This window comes from Aedes albopictus, chromosome 1 (assembly GCF_035046485.1).
Source record: "Aedes albopictus strain Foshan chromosome 1, AalbF5, whole genome shotgun sequence".
Classification (NCBI taxonomy): Eukaryota; Metazoa; Arthropoda; class Insecta; order Diptera; family Culicidae; genus Aedes; species Aedes albopictus.
The window spans coordinates 160,322,726-160,338,159 of record NC_085136.1 but is presented as its reverse complement, the minus strand read 5'-3'; the positions used below and the strand labels follow the sequence as shown (position 1 = coordinate 160,338,159).

The 15,434-nt window shown below is 40.7% G+C and overlaps 1 protein-coding gene across 1 annotated transcript in view; it reads left to right on the top strand.

The window, feature by feature from the left end:
• LOC109431400 (variant-silencing SET domain-containing protein) overlaps positions 1–15,434 on the top strand; it is a 29,237-nt gene that overhangs the window by 13,449 nt on the left and 354 nt on the right. The window contains exons 4-5 of the mRNA XM_062847488.1: positions 14,298–14,410; positions 14,829–15,395. Of these exons, the coding sequence (XP_062703472.1) occupies positions 14,298–14,410; positions 14,829–15,395 (680 nt within the window). The remainder of the gene's footprint in view (positions 1–14,297; positions 14,411–14,828; positions 15,396–15,434) is intronic.

Here is a 15,434-nt window from a genome sequence, read left to right as displayed (position 1 = left end):
TCCTCGCCACTCCCTTTGTCCTGGAAAGGCGGGCAGGGTCAACCCCGCCCGCGCCCTACTGCTGAGCAGACATCAAGAACTGATGCCCACATGCAACCCGATCTGACCTGCCCGTAAGGAAGGGTTTCACTACCCTTCAGGCCCTATCAGATGCATCCGTAGGTTGCAGACAGCAGGGTCTCACCTACCCCGACCCTTGCCGGGGACCCCCTTCCAACCGCGGGCTCGGATCCAACCCAGTAGACTGACGCCACGACAGCACCGCTACCGGGACTTCCTCTCCGCGGCCACTTAATCGCTGTAAGGGTCGATCTCGACCGCAGGGCACCGGTATGACCTACGAAGCCGACTTCGAACCCCTGGACCACCTCTTGTACTGCATCTGGACTAGCCATTCTCCAAGTCCACGCGCCACCTCCTCTGTAGCTCCCAGACGATATGGGTGATAGCCGTTGAAACGGCATTCCAGCTAATCTCATCCCTACACATTCTCTGGACCAAGTTGTCCGGAGTTGTGTCCTCCCCGCATGTGGCAAGCATGCGGTCACGCATTGTGCGAAAACGCGGGCACACGAACAAAACGTGTTTCGCCACACTGGGCATTCGGGAAAATCCGCATGCCCGAAACGGTGTAGATACTGTCGGAAGCAACCATGACCTGTAAGGACCTGTGTCAGGTGGAATGTAACTTCCCCATGGCGCCTATTAATCCAACTATCTACCCTCGGTATCAACCTATGGGTCCACCTTCCTTTGGTGGAACTGTCCCACGCGCGCTGCCATTTGACCATAGAGGCCATCCTGACAGTCTTGCGTATGCTTCTTGTGCCGCCCATTTCGAAGCACTCCATGTCCTCACTGATAAGAATGCTGATAGGCACCATACCAGTAATGACACAGAGAGCGTCGTGTGACACGGTACGGTACGCGCTTGCAACCCTCAGACACATAAGCCTGTAAGTACTTTCCAGCTTCCGTCGGTAGCATTCAGTACTTAGCGCGGTACCCCACGCCGGGCCGCCATACCTAAGTATGGACGTAGCAACACTAGCCAGAAGCTTGCGCTTACTGGCGTACACCGCTGAGCTATTGGACATCATCCGGGACAGTGCCGCAATAGCTGTAGAGGCTCTTTTACAGGCATAATCGACGTGGCTACCGAAGGTAAGCTTATCGTCGATCATCACGCCCAAGTGCTTGACAGAGCGCTTTGACAGGATAGTGCACTCTCCTACACTGATCTCCGTCTGCTGCGCCGACTGCATGTTGTTAACAACCGTCACCTCTGTCTTGTGGTGAGCCAGCTCCAGTTTCCTGGACTGCATCCACGCCTCCACAACCTTGATCGAGTGGTTGGTAGTCAACTTTACCTCCTCGATCGTTTCACCGTAGACTTCGAGCGTAATATCGTCGGCAAATCCGACAATCACCACTCGCACTGGGTACTCTAACCTCAACACCTCGTCGTACATGACATTCCATAACACCGGACCCAGGATGGAACCTTGCGGGACTCCTGAGGTTATGTGAAAGCACTTCCGACCCACCTCCGTGTCGTAAACTTGTACGCGATTCTGGAAGTAGCTTCCGAGAATCTTGTACAAGTACTCCGGTATCCCCAGACGCAAGAGCGCATCGGCAATAGCAGCCCAACTGGCGCTATTAAATGCATTCCTTACATCCAGAGTCACTACCCCGCAGAAGCGAATTCCCCTCCTCTTAGGCTCGAGTGCTTTCTCGGCGGTTTTTGTAACCGACAAGATAGCGTCTACGGTGGACCTCCCCTTCCGGAAGCCATACTGGTTGCTCGAAAGACCATTTACGCCCTCAGTGAACCTCAACATTCTATTGAGGATGATCTTTTCGAGCACCTTCCCCGCCGTGTCAATCAAGCATATTGGTCTATATGCCGACGGGTCTCCGGGTGGTTTCCCCGCCTTTGGCAATAGTACCAGGCTCTGCCTCTTCCAAACTGCCCGAGCCGTCTGTGCCACTGGTGCTGACAGTTCACTTTGTGCACCGCTTCCGATGCAGCCATGGTCGCTTCCGCTATTCTCAGGTAGTAATCCACCGTGTCGACTTCCCGTAACCACTACATTGTCTTCCGCGTCGATAATCTCACAACCGTTCTCGTCAAAGTTCACTCGGAAGTTCTTCTGTGCCAATTTCGCAACACTGAGCAAGTTCGTAGAGAGTCCCGGCACAAATTTAACATCGTTCATCTCGATTTTCATCACTTTACCGGTACCGTCGACACCGTGGATCACGCCGTAACCTTCACCCTCGATTTGGGTCTTCTTCCCGTCGGCCAGTTCTCGATTCCCTATCCGGCTTGCCATCACCGTACCGCACATCTGACCTCATCGCTTGTATTCTTGCATCTTTCGCGTGCACACAGTTCCGCACTAGTGGGAGTGGAGGACAGTCAAGCAATAGAATCATCGTTGCTTTAGCCTTTCGATCCTCACTTTTCCACATCGCAGACATGGCTTCTTCTTGTGGAATGTCGTTTTCGATGACGTGCCACAAATCTTCGCGCGCTAGCAGATTCTCTAGTCGCACCTTCCAAGTCTGCCAGTTAACACCGTTCAGCTTGGGAATAGCGAATTTCGCATCGGCCATGGTTAACTTTCAGTCACTAACCGCACTTTTCTTCACCCGATCGACAACCGGGGCACAATAGTTTTTCGCGATTCTCAATCTCACCGGCGCGGTGAGTCAGCACTTTACACCATTCGATTCTTCCTGATCGAATCTTCCCGAGATCGAATCCGTTCCAAACTGGGACCTTAACCTGACGGCGAGCAGAGTCCGGAGGCCAACGCAGTGGAATACAACGTACTCGGAAATTCGGAGACGATAATATACGGGGGAACTCGCGAAATCACGTTATAAAAACACGGACACTTTATTGTAAAGTTAAAACAAACGCATTACATTACTAGCCCGTTCGATAGTCTAGATAGAAATTGAGGTACATGGCGAGAACTGTCAATTAGCAGTATACGCAAAGAAGATGATGCGTACGGCAGATACGCATACACGGGGTAGGACTGCAGAACAGCGCAAGGTACAGTGAAGAGATACACAATGCACCATTCCACACCTTAGAGGCAGCTGTAGCTATAAATATCAAAAATGAGAGTCAGACATTAACTTGAGAGGTTTGATGGAGTACTTAAGTAGTACAGATCTTGGATTACTTAACATAGGCAACCGCCCAACCTTCATGGTATCTGCTAGAGAGGAAGTGTTAGACATAACGCTTTGCTCTAGTAGAATTAGTCACGAGCTGACCAATTGGTATGTGTCAGATGAAGAATCTTTATCTGACCATCGCTACATATTTTTTGAACATTTAAATGTTACTTCGCAAACATTGCGTTTACAGGAATCCCCGGTCAACAAACTGGGCTCTTTTTACTGATTTGATTGCGGCCAAATTTCATGGATACTCACCATCCATCGACACTCCAAGTGATTTAGATGATGCCGTTGATACTACAATGACCTTCATCATGGAAGCTTTTTAAAAAGCATGTCCTCTACGGTCTGTGAAGATCACAAGAGGAACCCCTTGGTGGAACTCTGATCTTGCGAAACTCAGGAAACAATGTAGAAAGAGTTGGAACAGACGACGTTCGGCTGGTTCGGAGGCTTTCAGGTTGGCTCGCAAGGCCTACAGGAAAGCTCTCCGGTCTGCTGAACGATCCGGCTGGAAAAACCTTTGTACAAATGTTTGAGTGAAGTCAGTCGGTTAAACAAAATCCTTGCGAAATCTAAGGATTTCCGGGTGAACGAACTTCGTTTGCCAAATGGCGATCTGACTTCCTCTGATGAGGAAGTTCTGGGATGCTTATTCAGCACACACTTCCCTGGATGTGTGGATATTACATCTTCGGATGAACCTGATGTCTTTTCTTGTAGTTATGATTCCTTGGCCTCGGCTTGGAGTATTGTAGCTATAGAATCGATTGAGTTGGCACTTAATAGCTTTGCTCCTTTGAAATCTCCTGCGGCAGATGGAATTTATTCTATTTTGCATCAGAAGGGATTTGATTATTTCAAACATGTTTTGAAAAAAAAAATATTTGTTTGCAGTTTTGCTACAGGGTATATTCCCAAATCTTGGCGGGATATTACTGTGAAGTTCATTCCGAAACTGGGTCGTGTGCATTGTGGATCATCACATCCGTGATGTTCATCTGGCCAACGTGCCTCTTCATGTGAACCAACACGCCTACCAATCTGGTAAGTCCACTGTGACTTTTTTACACACTGTTGTTTACGATATCGAGAAAGCATTCGCTCAAAAGCAATCCTGCTTGGGTGTTTTCTTAGATATCGAGGGTGCCTTTGACAACGTGCCTTTCGATGCCGCACGGGGTGATTTCCTATTGGATTCACCAAATGCTCAAAAAAACCGACATCTCTTTTCGACATTGCGTCAAGTGGCGATTAGGAAATTGAGTGTTTGTGGATGCCCCAAGGGGGAGTCTTATCACCACTTTTGTGGAATGTCGTAGCAGATACGCTATTGAGGCAACTCAATAATAGCGGTTTTCCTACTTATGGTTTTGCCGACGACTATCTAACATTGTTAGTCGGTATGTGCATCAGCACCCTTTTCGACCTGATGCAAAACGCTCTTCAGGTAGTCGAGGGTTGGTGTCGCCAATATGGCCTTTCGGTTAATCCGAGTAAAACATCTATTGTTCTTTTTACGGAAAGGCGAAACCGTAAAGGCGTTCGACCTTTGCGTTTCTTTAATTCTGAAATCGATGTGACTGAACAGTTAAAGTACGTTGAAGTTATTTTTGATTCCAAGCTTTCGTGTACACCTCACATTGAGTTCAGAATCAAGAAAGCATGTATGACCTTCGGGCAATGCCGGCGAACCTTTGGTACAACTTGGGGTCTAAAACCCAAGTATATCAAATGGATTTACACAACTGTAGTTCGGCCAATATTGGCCTATGGATGTCTTGTGTGGTGGCCAAAGGGCGTAATGAGAACGGTCCAATCAAAGTTAGGCCATCTCCAAAGGATGTACCTAATGGCGATGTCTGGAGTGTTCTCTTCAACTCCCACGGCAGCGCTCGAAGCTCTCTTTGACGTTGCCCCACTACACATTCATCTCAAACAAAAGCACTTTCTTGCACTTACCGTCTACTCGGTCTACTAGAGGAAACACCTGTGATTCATTTGCATGTGGTAGCTGTGAATCCGATTATGGAACTTCGCATCATTTGATATGTAACTGTCCAGTTTTTGCGCAACTGCGTTTCCGAGTATTCGGTAAACACTTATTAAGTGAAACTGACTTCAGAAACCTGAATCTTCAGGATATTCTGTTGTTCATTAACCCGCTGTGGTAAAGAGCTATAGGCTCTCTTTCGCTTTATGTGTTATTACGGTGCCCTTTTCAGGGCGCTGTTTGAACCCTTTGTGGTACACTTATGCGTTAGGACCCTTTTTCCAGGGTATTTTTTCCCATTTCCATACATGTCCTTATCCTTATTTCCTTCCTTTTCCCTCAGGTAGATGATGAAATAGGCTATTATTATGGCGATGGCACAAATGTCCCAAATGGAGGATAACGTGCCTCTGGAGCCGGCCTTCTGATACCTGATACCTAACCCCAGACAGTTTGACTCTATCTTTGAAATTGTATGAGTTATATGTAGTTTTCAATTTTTAAGGGGATTTTAGGAGTCGATTTAATCTAATTTGAAAAAATAACGTTCACGTAATTTACGCTCCAAATTTGGCTTTTTATGTGAGCTTCCAAATGCCGCTTAAAGACCTTTTTCGTACCAACTCCATGAGATATAAGCATTTCAAGACATCGTTGTTTTTTAGTCAAAATTGCCTGTTATAATCGGTAAAAATAAGATAAAGACATTCTTTCGTGACGTACAAGTGAACCGTGTAAGTTGGTAGTCATCATAAAACTGAACGTTTATTCTTCTATTGCACTCAGTGCTCTTAACAACATGTTATGAGAACCCTTGCAGTGGGTTTACTCATTACACCGCAAGTATTACGCTATAACAACTCCTTCCCCCTTTAATTATTGAAATAAGTAATTATTGAAATATAAAAATATATAATACATGCATATTTTATAATCATCTTTTCCTTAATTGCGATTACTTCAGAACGTTCAATGAACATAGAATGAATAAATAAATATACATCATTATTACAAAATCATTAAACCCCGAAATATCTACTCTAATGAACATTTTGCATATGAGCACTGATTGATTGTTCTTTCGGTTGAGAAACACTGTGTATTAGTGAAATAAAACTTGGAAACTGTAAACAACGCAAACAGATCGTTGGAATCTGGTGACGGCATTTCACAATACGCTGGGGTTCATTCATTTATCTCAGTTATTATGCACGTTTCCTCCTCGCTTCTTTTAGTATGGTCATCGGTGAATAAGTTTTCCACGACAAAGCAAATATGTTCCGATGCACTACATCCTCCTCCGAAAACGTTAACAGTTGCGCCATCCAAACATCCTCGATGTTCGTACATTTGTCTGCAGCTTAAGCTCTTCGTCAGGTCATCAACAGAGAAGGGGTCGAATGTGCTGCACCATTGATAAACCGACCCTGCCAGGCAGCAGAACCAGGAACAGATGCAACCAACGATTCTCAGCAAACATAAAAAGAAGTGACTGAGTTGATAAAAGTACACTCTTGTTTACCAATTTCGGCGAGGTTCACTTGCTCTACAATGAGTAACGTCGGTAACGTCATGAAATAAGTGTGCAGAATCGGCACTGTTTTGTGTGTGTGGTGCAGATTAAAGTGTCTCGAGTATACCAGACTCGTTAGTGCAGATAAAATAAAAATGGTCTTCAAAATTTCCAAACAATTCCAAGCAAAAAAAATGGAAATCAAAATGCCTTCTGTTTTGTTGCCTCATCAAAAAGAAAGAGAGTAAAATGAAGCCTTTCCAGGCAAAAAAACTTCTCTTTCACAAATAAACAAAATGGTGAGCGCCAAAATTCACGATTAAAAAATAACACATCGCGCCATGCTACACCAAAGAAAAATCACAACACGTACTTTTGGAATTTTATGCACTACTGTGCAAAAAAGGTCAGCAAAAAATGATCAACATTCACTAAAACACTGACTAAACAATAAAACCAGAAAGATACGGAAAAACAGGCAACAAGATTTACAGACGCACGAACCAAAAAAAAATACAACTAAACACACACACATTCACGCCAAAATTATACAGCTACCGGTGGTCAACAAAACATAACAATAAAAGCACATAGCACGCATGTCGCCAAATGGAATTTGCACCAAAAAATTCACGCCGAAGGCAACGAATACCAACGGTCGTGAAATGCACAGTACAAACTCCAACATTTCACCTCGTCGACACTGTTATAACCGGTAAAAATGAGATAAAGACATTCTTTCGTGACGTACAAGTGAACCGTGTAAGTTGGTAGTCATCATAAAACTGAACGTTTATTCTTCTATTGCACTCAGTGCTCTTAACAACATGTTATGAGAACCCTTGCAGTGGGTTTACTCATTACACCGCAAGTATTACGCTATAGGGCACTGCATTGTTTTGATTTTGCAAGGAGTTTTGACATTTCGTGGCCTTGTTGTTTACAAAATCTCAATAAGAGTAAAAGAGAGGGAGAGACTTTCGTGCAGAGCCCTATAACATTGCCCATAACATTTAAATGACAAGACTTAGCAACATGCAATGTTCATAACAAATATGCGTCATTTCTTCCTGTTCAAATGTTCCGAAGCTCACATCTTCGAAAAAAAAATCAAATAAAAAGTTATTGTGAAAAACCCCAAATGCAAACATCTTCTCTGAAGACACCAAACGCCTATAATTAATGATAACAGAGATAGGATTCTTTCCTAGTTATTTATGGGTCTCCAAATAGCCTAGTGATTAAGGCTAAGGATCGCCAATCCAGAGACGGCAAGTTCGATTCCCGTTCCGGTCGGGAAAAACTTCTGGGCATAGAGTACATAGGGAATGACATATCCTTTGCTAAATCCCCATTTATCCGTTGTTAGCTGCCGTTAACCGCGTCTAACTGCTACTCGGTTAGCACCGGTTAGGGACGGATATATGTATGCGAATTTTTCGGTTAGAAGAGGAATTATCATTCCCTTTGATAGAGTATCATTGTACTCTCCACACAATATGTACAAATTCATACTACGGCAGGCAAAGAAAGCTCTTCAATTAATAACTGTGAACACTAAGTTGAAGAGAGGAAGGAAAAGTTCCAATGCGAACATCGAGAAGAACAAGAAGAAGTTATTTATGCAACAAGTTGCAAAATGATGATTTTTCAGCACAAGTCGAGGATAAATACGATGAGTGCTGAAAAAATCGAGTTTTGCAATTAGTTGCATACAGTGACCCCACACCTTAATTTTGTACACTATTTATGAATCATCGTGTTGATCAAATGAGTGATCCATAAACTGTGGTCTTTTTTGCCGATTCATAAATTGTGGGGTCACTGTACAAAGTTTTTTGTCATTACGAAAAATGAGGTTTAAATAGGATTTTTTCTTTGTTACATACTTCTGCAGATTGAAGCACGACTGAGTATCATGGTCAATCAACCTTATTTAACATGTAGTTCATCCTACTATTGATTACATACACGAAAATGATTAAAAAAAATATGTAGGCCGTTTTAGCGCTCTTTTGCTCAGTGAAAAGTTGACGTTTTCACAACGTAATGATATACAATGCGTTTGGTCTGAACGTCTGCTATAATTATAATTGTGCTCATTCTGCGAATGGAGTGACGTGAGAAAAGTCGGAGTCGTATATCGAGGTGAGAAATCTCGACTCGAATGAGGTGACTCTCCATTTGATTTACACGGCGAGTCACTTCATTCGAGAGTGGATTCCTCACCTCGATATACGACTCCGACTTTTCTCACGTCACTCCATTCGCAGAATGAGCACAAATATTCTAACAGAAATCAAATTTATAATACTCGCTCTGTTGTAGGATTTCGTAGTAACAGTGGTTGATTTTGATTGTGTATTTAATTTCATTGCACAATGGTCCACGAACCAGATTTACGAGGAAAGATGAATACAGCGCCTTCAAATGAATTTTTGACAAATATAGTCTTCTACAAAGTTGTTGCTAATAATAAGGCCCTCTTTCCAATGTACATGAAAATTAGGGTGATCCACATTTTCACAGAAATTGGAAACCAAACTTTTTTATTTGCAAGAAAAACTATATACATTCTTCGGAAAAGTTGGAGACCTATCAATTTTGAGCAAGTTTGTTGAAGACAGTTTTTTTGTAGCTTTCAAATTGACCAATCTAGAGATACATTTCAGAATTAGCTTAGGGCGATTCAAGAAAAACAGGTTTTCTGGCATTAGCTTTTTCAGTTTCAATTTCTCATCAAAGTCGCCCAAGAAACACTTGTAGAGCATTTGAAAACGCGTTGTTCCGTGCGCTGAGACGATCGTTTTCTTTTTTGGTTCAAAAGTTATGAGTGTTTTTCTTTAAAAATCATAGTTTGTTCAAAAGGCGATATTACGAGTTGGGGCAAAGATAAACAATATCTTTTTCCAGCATTCAAAAGAAGAAATATTGTTATAAAACATATCAAAAAATTAGAGAGGTGTTATTTTTGTAATTCAAGTAAAAAATACTTGAAAAGTGCCTATTTTTTCTAGAAAATCATCAATATCTTTTGAACGGAATGACGTAGCAACATTCTTAGCGTACGGAAATGTACGTTTTTGGAAGCTCTAAAAGTGGTTCTTTGACGACTTTGATGAGAAAATTGAAATAAAAAAGATAGAGCGAAATGAAATACACAAATTGATAGGTCTCCAACTTTTCCGAAGAATGTATATAGTTATTCTTGCAAATAAAAAAGTTTGGTTTCCAATTGGCTTCTTTAGCGGTGTTGAGATAATTCCATATTCTGAATCTGCACGCCGAACTGAGCCGAAATTCAAATTGTCATGAATTTTAATGCCCGGCAACCTATTTTAAAATCAGTTCGAAGTTTGTATGGGAGCGATTTGTTGAATCACCTCGCATTTTGTACTGGGCGAAGCTGCCAAACAGTTGCCCAGCTGTCAAAAGGTGATTTGAAAAAATCTCTTTGAAATTGATTTTGGGTATCAAAATAAAGTTCTAAAAATCTGAAAAAAAAAATCATAGTGGCTCAGAAAAAAAGTGCTCTCTCGTTTAAAAATATAAAATCATTGATTTTTTCTAAATTAAAAAACCCAATTTCTGTGAAAATATGGACCACCCTAATTTTCATGTACATTGGAAAGAGGGCCTTATTATTAGCAACAACTTTGTAGAAGACCATATTTGTCTAAAAAATCATTTGAAGGCGCTGCATTAGGCCGTCCCTTATTTTGCAAAATTTAGAAATGTTATAAGTTCGTTAGTGGAAAATGATCATTTTAGTTAAAAAATGATCGTGTCAAAATTTGAAGTCCGTATCTTAAGGCTAAGTGGTCCCTCAAGGGGCCTAAAAGTTGTCAAAATTTGTATAAGACCAAAAAACATGAATTTTTTTCGGCAAAACAAATACGCTATTCCACTAAAACCGGTGATTTTTTAGGACCCTAAAGGGCCAAAAATGTGCTTAGATTTGCGATATCTCTACTCGATTCCAAGATATTGTCAAAAAACAACTGAGAAATCAGCATTTTTGACCATTTTTTTAGATTCCGAAGGAAACTTACCCTATGTTGTTCAATAACTCAAAAACGAGTAGAGATATTGCTTTTTTCACTGAAAATTTTCCTTGCTTCGCTGAACAACATGACGTTTTCTTCCAGCGAAAGCTTACGCGATACAGAAAGTCGCTGAATTTCACACTAACACTGCAGAAAGTCTGTCAACAATAACTCAATACACATGCATTTTCAGCGAAAAGATCTATTTGCGTGACAACAATCCACTCCCATGTCTATCGGGCGGCCGCCGTCAAATATCAGGATTGCCAACTGTTCGGCGACTGCTGTCAGTTTTCTTTGTCGCCGAATCTGGCGCTGGGTCTTCGGCGCGGAAACCCAAAGGTGGGAATAAAATTTTGGGGTTTGCGCGCAATATCGCAAATCTAAGCACATTTTTGGCCCTTTAGGGTCCCAAAATCACCAAAATCAGTTTTTTTGGTCCCATACAATTTTTGACAACTTTAGACCACTTAGCCTTGAGATACGGACTTCAAATTTTGACGCGATCATTTTTTAGTTAAAACGATCATTTTCCACTAACGAACTTATAACATTTCTAAGTTTTGCAAAATAAGGGACGGCCTACGCTGCATGTATCTTTCCTTGTAAATCTGGTTCGTGGACCACTGTGCATTGTTACTGCGAAATCCTACATCTGTTTGTACCATTTCATTACAGAAAGGAGAATTTTTCATCTCATCATACACGACTTCAACTCATTACTACTGAAGTAACAAATCTAGTACTTCATCGATTGTGTCCTATTGCCGATAAATCCACTGATCCACTTATTCTGGAACATCATTAAATTAAATATCATTCTATGTCTCTGCTTAATTCAAAGACTAATCTTTTTTTTCAAAAAAAAAAATATAATTTTCATTTTTTCATCAAGTATTCTTGAAAGCATAATCAAAATTAACAACAAGTATGTTGACTTAGGGTAAAATCTTCGGTATACCGATCCGTGTGGTCAATGTTTTTTTTAATGAACTCAACATATACATGAAAAGATAGATAAATTAATCGCAGACAAATTTTGCTTAGTAGAAATAAAAAACCTAATGCTTAGAATTAACCAAGTTTGTGTATATTGAATCAATCCACCTATTTTTTCACTTCAATGCAACATATTTTTTAAATCAACAAATTTTTGAATTGAATGAATCATTACTTCTCGAGTTTTATTTCAATTGCAAATTATTGTTGTTTATATAATTGGATTTTGTAGAATCAACAATAATGTTTGGTCCAATGACGACAACCTTAATGCTTTATTCACAAGGCAAACAGAGAAGAGCCATTGTGAAATCACGAAGAAAAGTTAACTTGATTGTAAATCTACTGTGATTTTTTGCTTCATTTACCTAATCTAAAAGGGTTTGTTGCGAGTATTATCATTATTTTTTAAGGTAAGTCTATGAACTTTGTATTAATTGTCGATTTTTATCAATATTTAATCATATTTCAGCTCACCAGAATGCATGAAGAAAGAGTTTTTTTTTCTGGCGGAACGAATCTGCGAATAATTGATTCAGATTTTTTTCCGGCAGCGTTTCCAAAAATGTGTTTCTTTGATGTGTGTTGCAGTCCATATCTATGAAGTTGCAAATTTAAACAATAAATATCGTGAATGAAAACTATTGTATTTCTATTTTTTTTTGTTTTCTTTTTTCAATAACAAAAAAAACAACAATAATGCATTTTAGTTTCAATGCGATTGCTACAGTTACATCAATACATTGCGTTTGTTGGTTCAACGAATTTGATTTTTTGTTTCAACAAAATTTATCATTTGTTATTGACAGTTGTCAATTTACAAACGATTTTAGAAACAACAATTCTATTTTTTGAAGTAAATAAGCGAAATCATTGATTCAAAAAAAGTTGCCGGTAAGCCCTGAGTCAACAATAAAATTTGTTGAATCTATTCAGAATACTTTTGCCTTTACAATATATTTTTCTGCGTGATTATTGATGAAATTCCGAAAAAATCCACAGCTCAGGTGAGATTTGAACTCACGACCCTTATTCGCCAGACAAATGCTTTTCCAACTAGGGGCGGGACAGCTCTAATATTCATTAGCGGTATTAAGCAGTATTAGAAATATTAATACCAGATAAAATCCATTTTTGAACGAAGTATGCCATGCTTTTTGAACTGGGTCGATTTGAAATGTCAGCAACAAGAAATGCGTAATTTCATTGGTTTCAGGTTGTATGAAATCAGTTGCATATCGCTATTCTATCGTACTTTTCAGTCCCGGAGCAACGATTTCGCAAATATCGCTGATGGACCTCCAAACTGTGGTATCTCGTATTAACATCTACGTCCCAAAAGCTTGTATCTACAATTATCAAAAGCACACCGATAATTCGCCAGCTGAAATATTACCCAGAGTCTATCTCCAGATCAATATGGCCAATATCTAGTTCAGTATTCAATTAGCTAGGCCCTACAAAATTAAACTTTCAGTGCACCAAACCTAAAACGGCATTGGAGTAGAAAAATTCCCAGTTCTGTTAATTCCAATTTTCACATTCTGTAAATATCAAGGGAAATATGAACAGTTAAGAAACACAGTCAGCTTATGAAGTTTTTCTTTTATATTTAGGACTTAGGTATTGGATACACGCATTTGAAGACAACGGTTTTCCGCAATCAGCTCCTGCTTGGGACTTGCAATTGGAGTGCATCGAATCACATTTGATGGAGCTATTTTTTTGAATTTTCCTACGTCCAGCGATATGGGCTTTCGAGAGCCATCCAGTGCAGTGAAACTCACGTTGTTTTCACAGCTAAAATACATAATCAAAACAAAAAAGGGTTTATAATTGAACAAATTAAAGAACAACCTTCGACGAACCGTATCTCCATCTTTTGTATTCGTGACAGTTGTTTGTTGTATGGAAAATCATGACATACTACACAAAAAATGATTCGGTGAACCACGAAGATTAGGAAACTAATATTTATTAGGCGGTATTAGCATCGGTATTACGCACTGTCCCGCCCCTAGTTTTCCAACTAAGCTACCGAGTAAAAGCATGTTGTAACTATAACGTGGGCAACAGTGTTGTTGTTTTCTCCATTTCTTGCAACATAAACAGCATAGTTATCCAAAGTTTTGCTCAAACAGCATCAAATTAGGCAAAGAATCATAATGCCCACGTTTTTTGCACCATTTCATTGCAGAAACGGAGAGTTGACCCTCTCGCCATTCTAAAATTGTAACTATAACGTGGGCAACAGTGTTGTTGTTTTCTCCATTTCTTGCAACATAAACAGCATAGTTATCCAAAGTTTTGCTCAAACAACATCAAATTAGGCAAAGAATCATAATACCCACGTTTTTTGCACCATTTCATTGCAGAAACGGAGAGTTGACCCTCTCGCCATTCTAAAATTGAGCTAATTACTACAAATTTAACCTAGTACTACACCGAACGTGCCCCATTCTAGTAGCCGTACAAGCATTCAATAAAAAAAAACTGTTTGACTAACCCATATATTTTTTGAACTTCTATATGTATTTTCTAGCACATTCAAAATGCTTGCGAGCTCATCCCGTCTATCAGAAATTTCCGATTCGGCTTAACTTTCGCTGTTTCCAGTGTATCGAGTGCGTCGTTTGTGGAAAATCGTTACGAGGCGTAAGTATTGCTATATTTTAAAGTTAAATTAAGTTAAGAAAGCCGTTGTAGTTGTTGAATTTTTTTTTATCTGTATTAACGAGATTTTTAGCCCTAGGCTAGTTCATCTCGGGACCCACGAAGGAAGAACTCACATTTTGCGAGTTTGTGGGGAGTGGGATTCGATCCCAGGTCCTCGGCGTGATAGTCAAGTGTTCTAACCATCACACCAGGTTTGATAATACCTAGTCGATACGATTTTTGAAGATAATGTTAATATATGTAATACACAGCTGGTATTCTATTTTTGCATTAGAAAACCTTAATAAAAGATAGGGACTCAAAAGTTATTATTACTTCCTTATATACTAAAATATTTCTTGAAAGCTATCTGAACCATAGAGATCATGCATCTCACTAACCACGTGCCATATTTTAGGGAAATCTACTTTACTGCTGCGATTGCCAAAATGCATTCCACGCAAATTGCCACGGACCGTCCAATGACAGCAGTCCCTGGGTTTGCAAACGCTGCCAAGGTGTCATCAGCCCCGTCAAGCAGTCTCGATCTCAACCCGAAAAGCAATCCTCAACGGTCATTGAACGTCCGGAATCGGCAGACAATGCCGATGATGAAGCACACCAGGAATTTGCCGGATTCAGTGACAATGAGATACGAAAAGATTCTTTTTCTTTGTCGGATTCAGGTCCGGTGAACGATAGTATCGTTCAGCCGGAAGACATGGAAGACGACGACGATGATGAAGATGAGGAGGAGGACGATGATCAGCAGGACGAGGATGAGGAGGAAGAGGAAGAAGCCGATGAGATGGAACCGACCGATCAGAATGACACCACTGAGGAGAACAACGATGTGGATAACGTCGAGGAAAAGTTCGATCCCCGGTTGGACAATTTTGAGGACATTCAGAACTGGTCTTGCGAAGATGTGTTTCAGTACTTCAAACATTATTTCCCGGATTACGCTCATTTGTTCAAAGAACAGGTATGTTGAAAGATTAGGACTTTTAATCGACGAAATGTA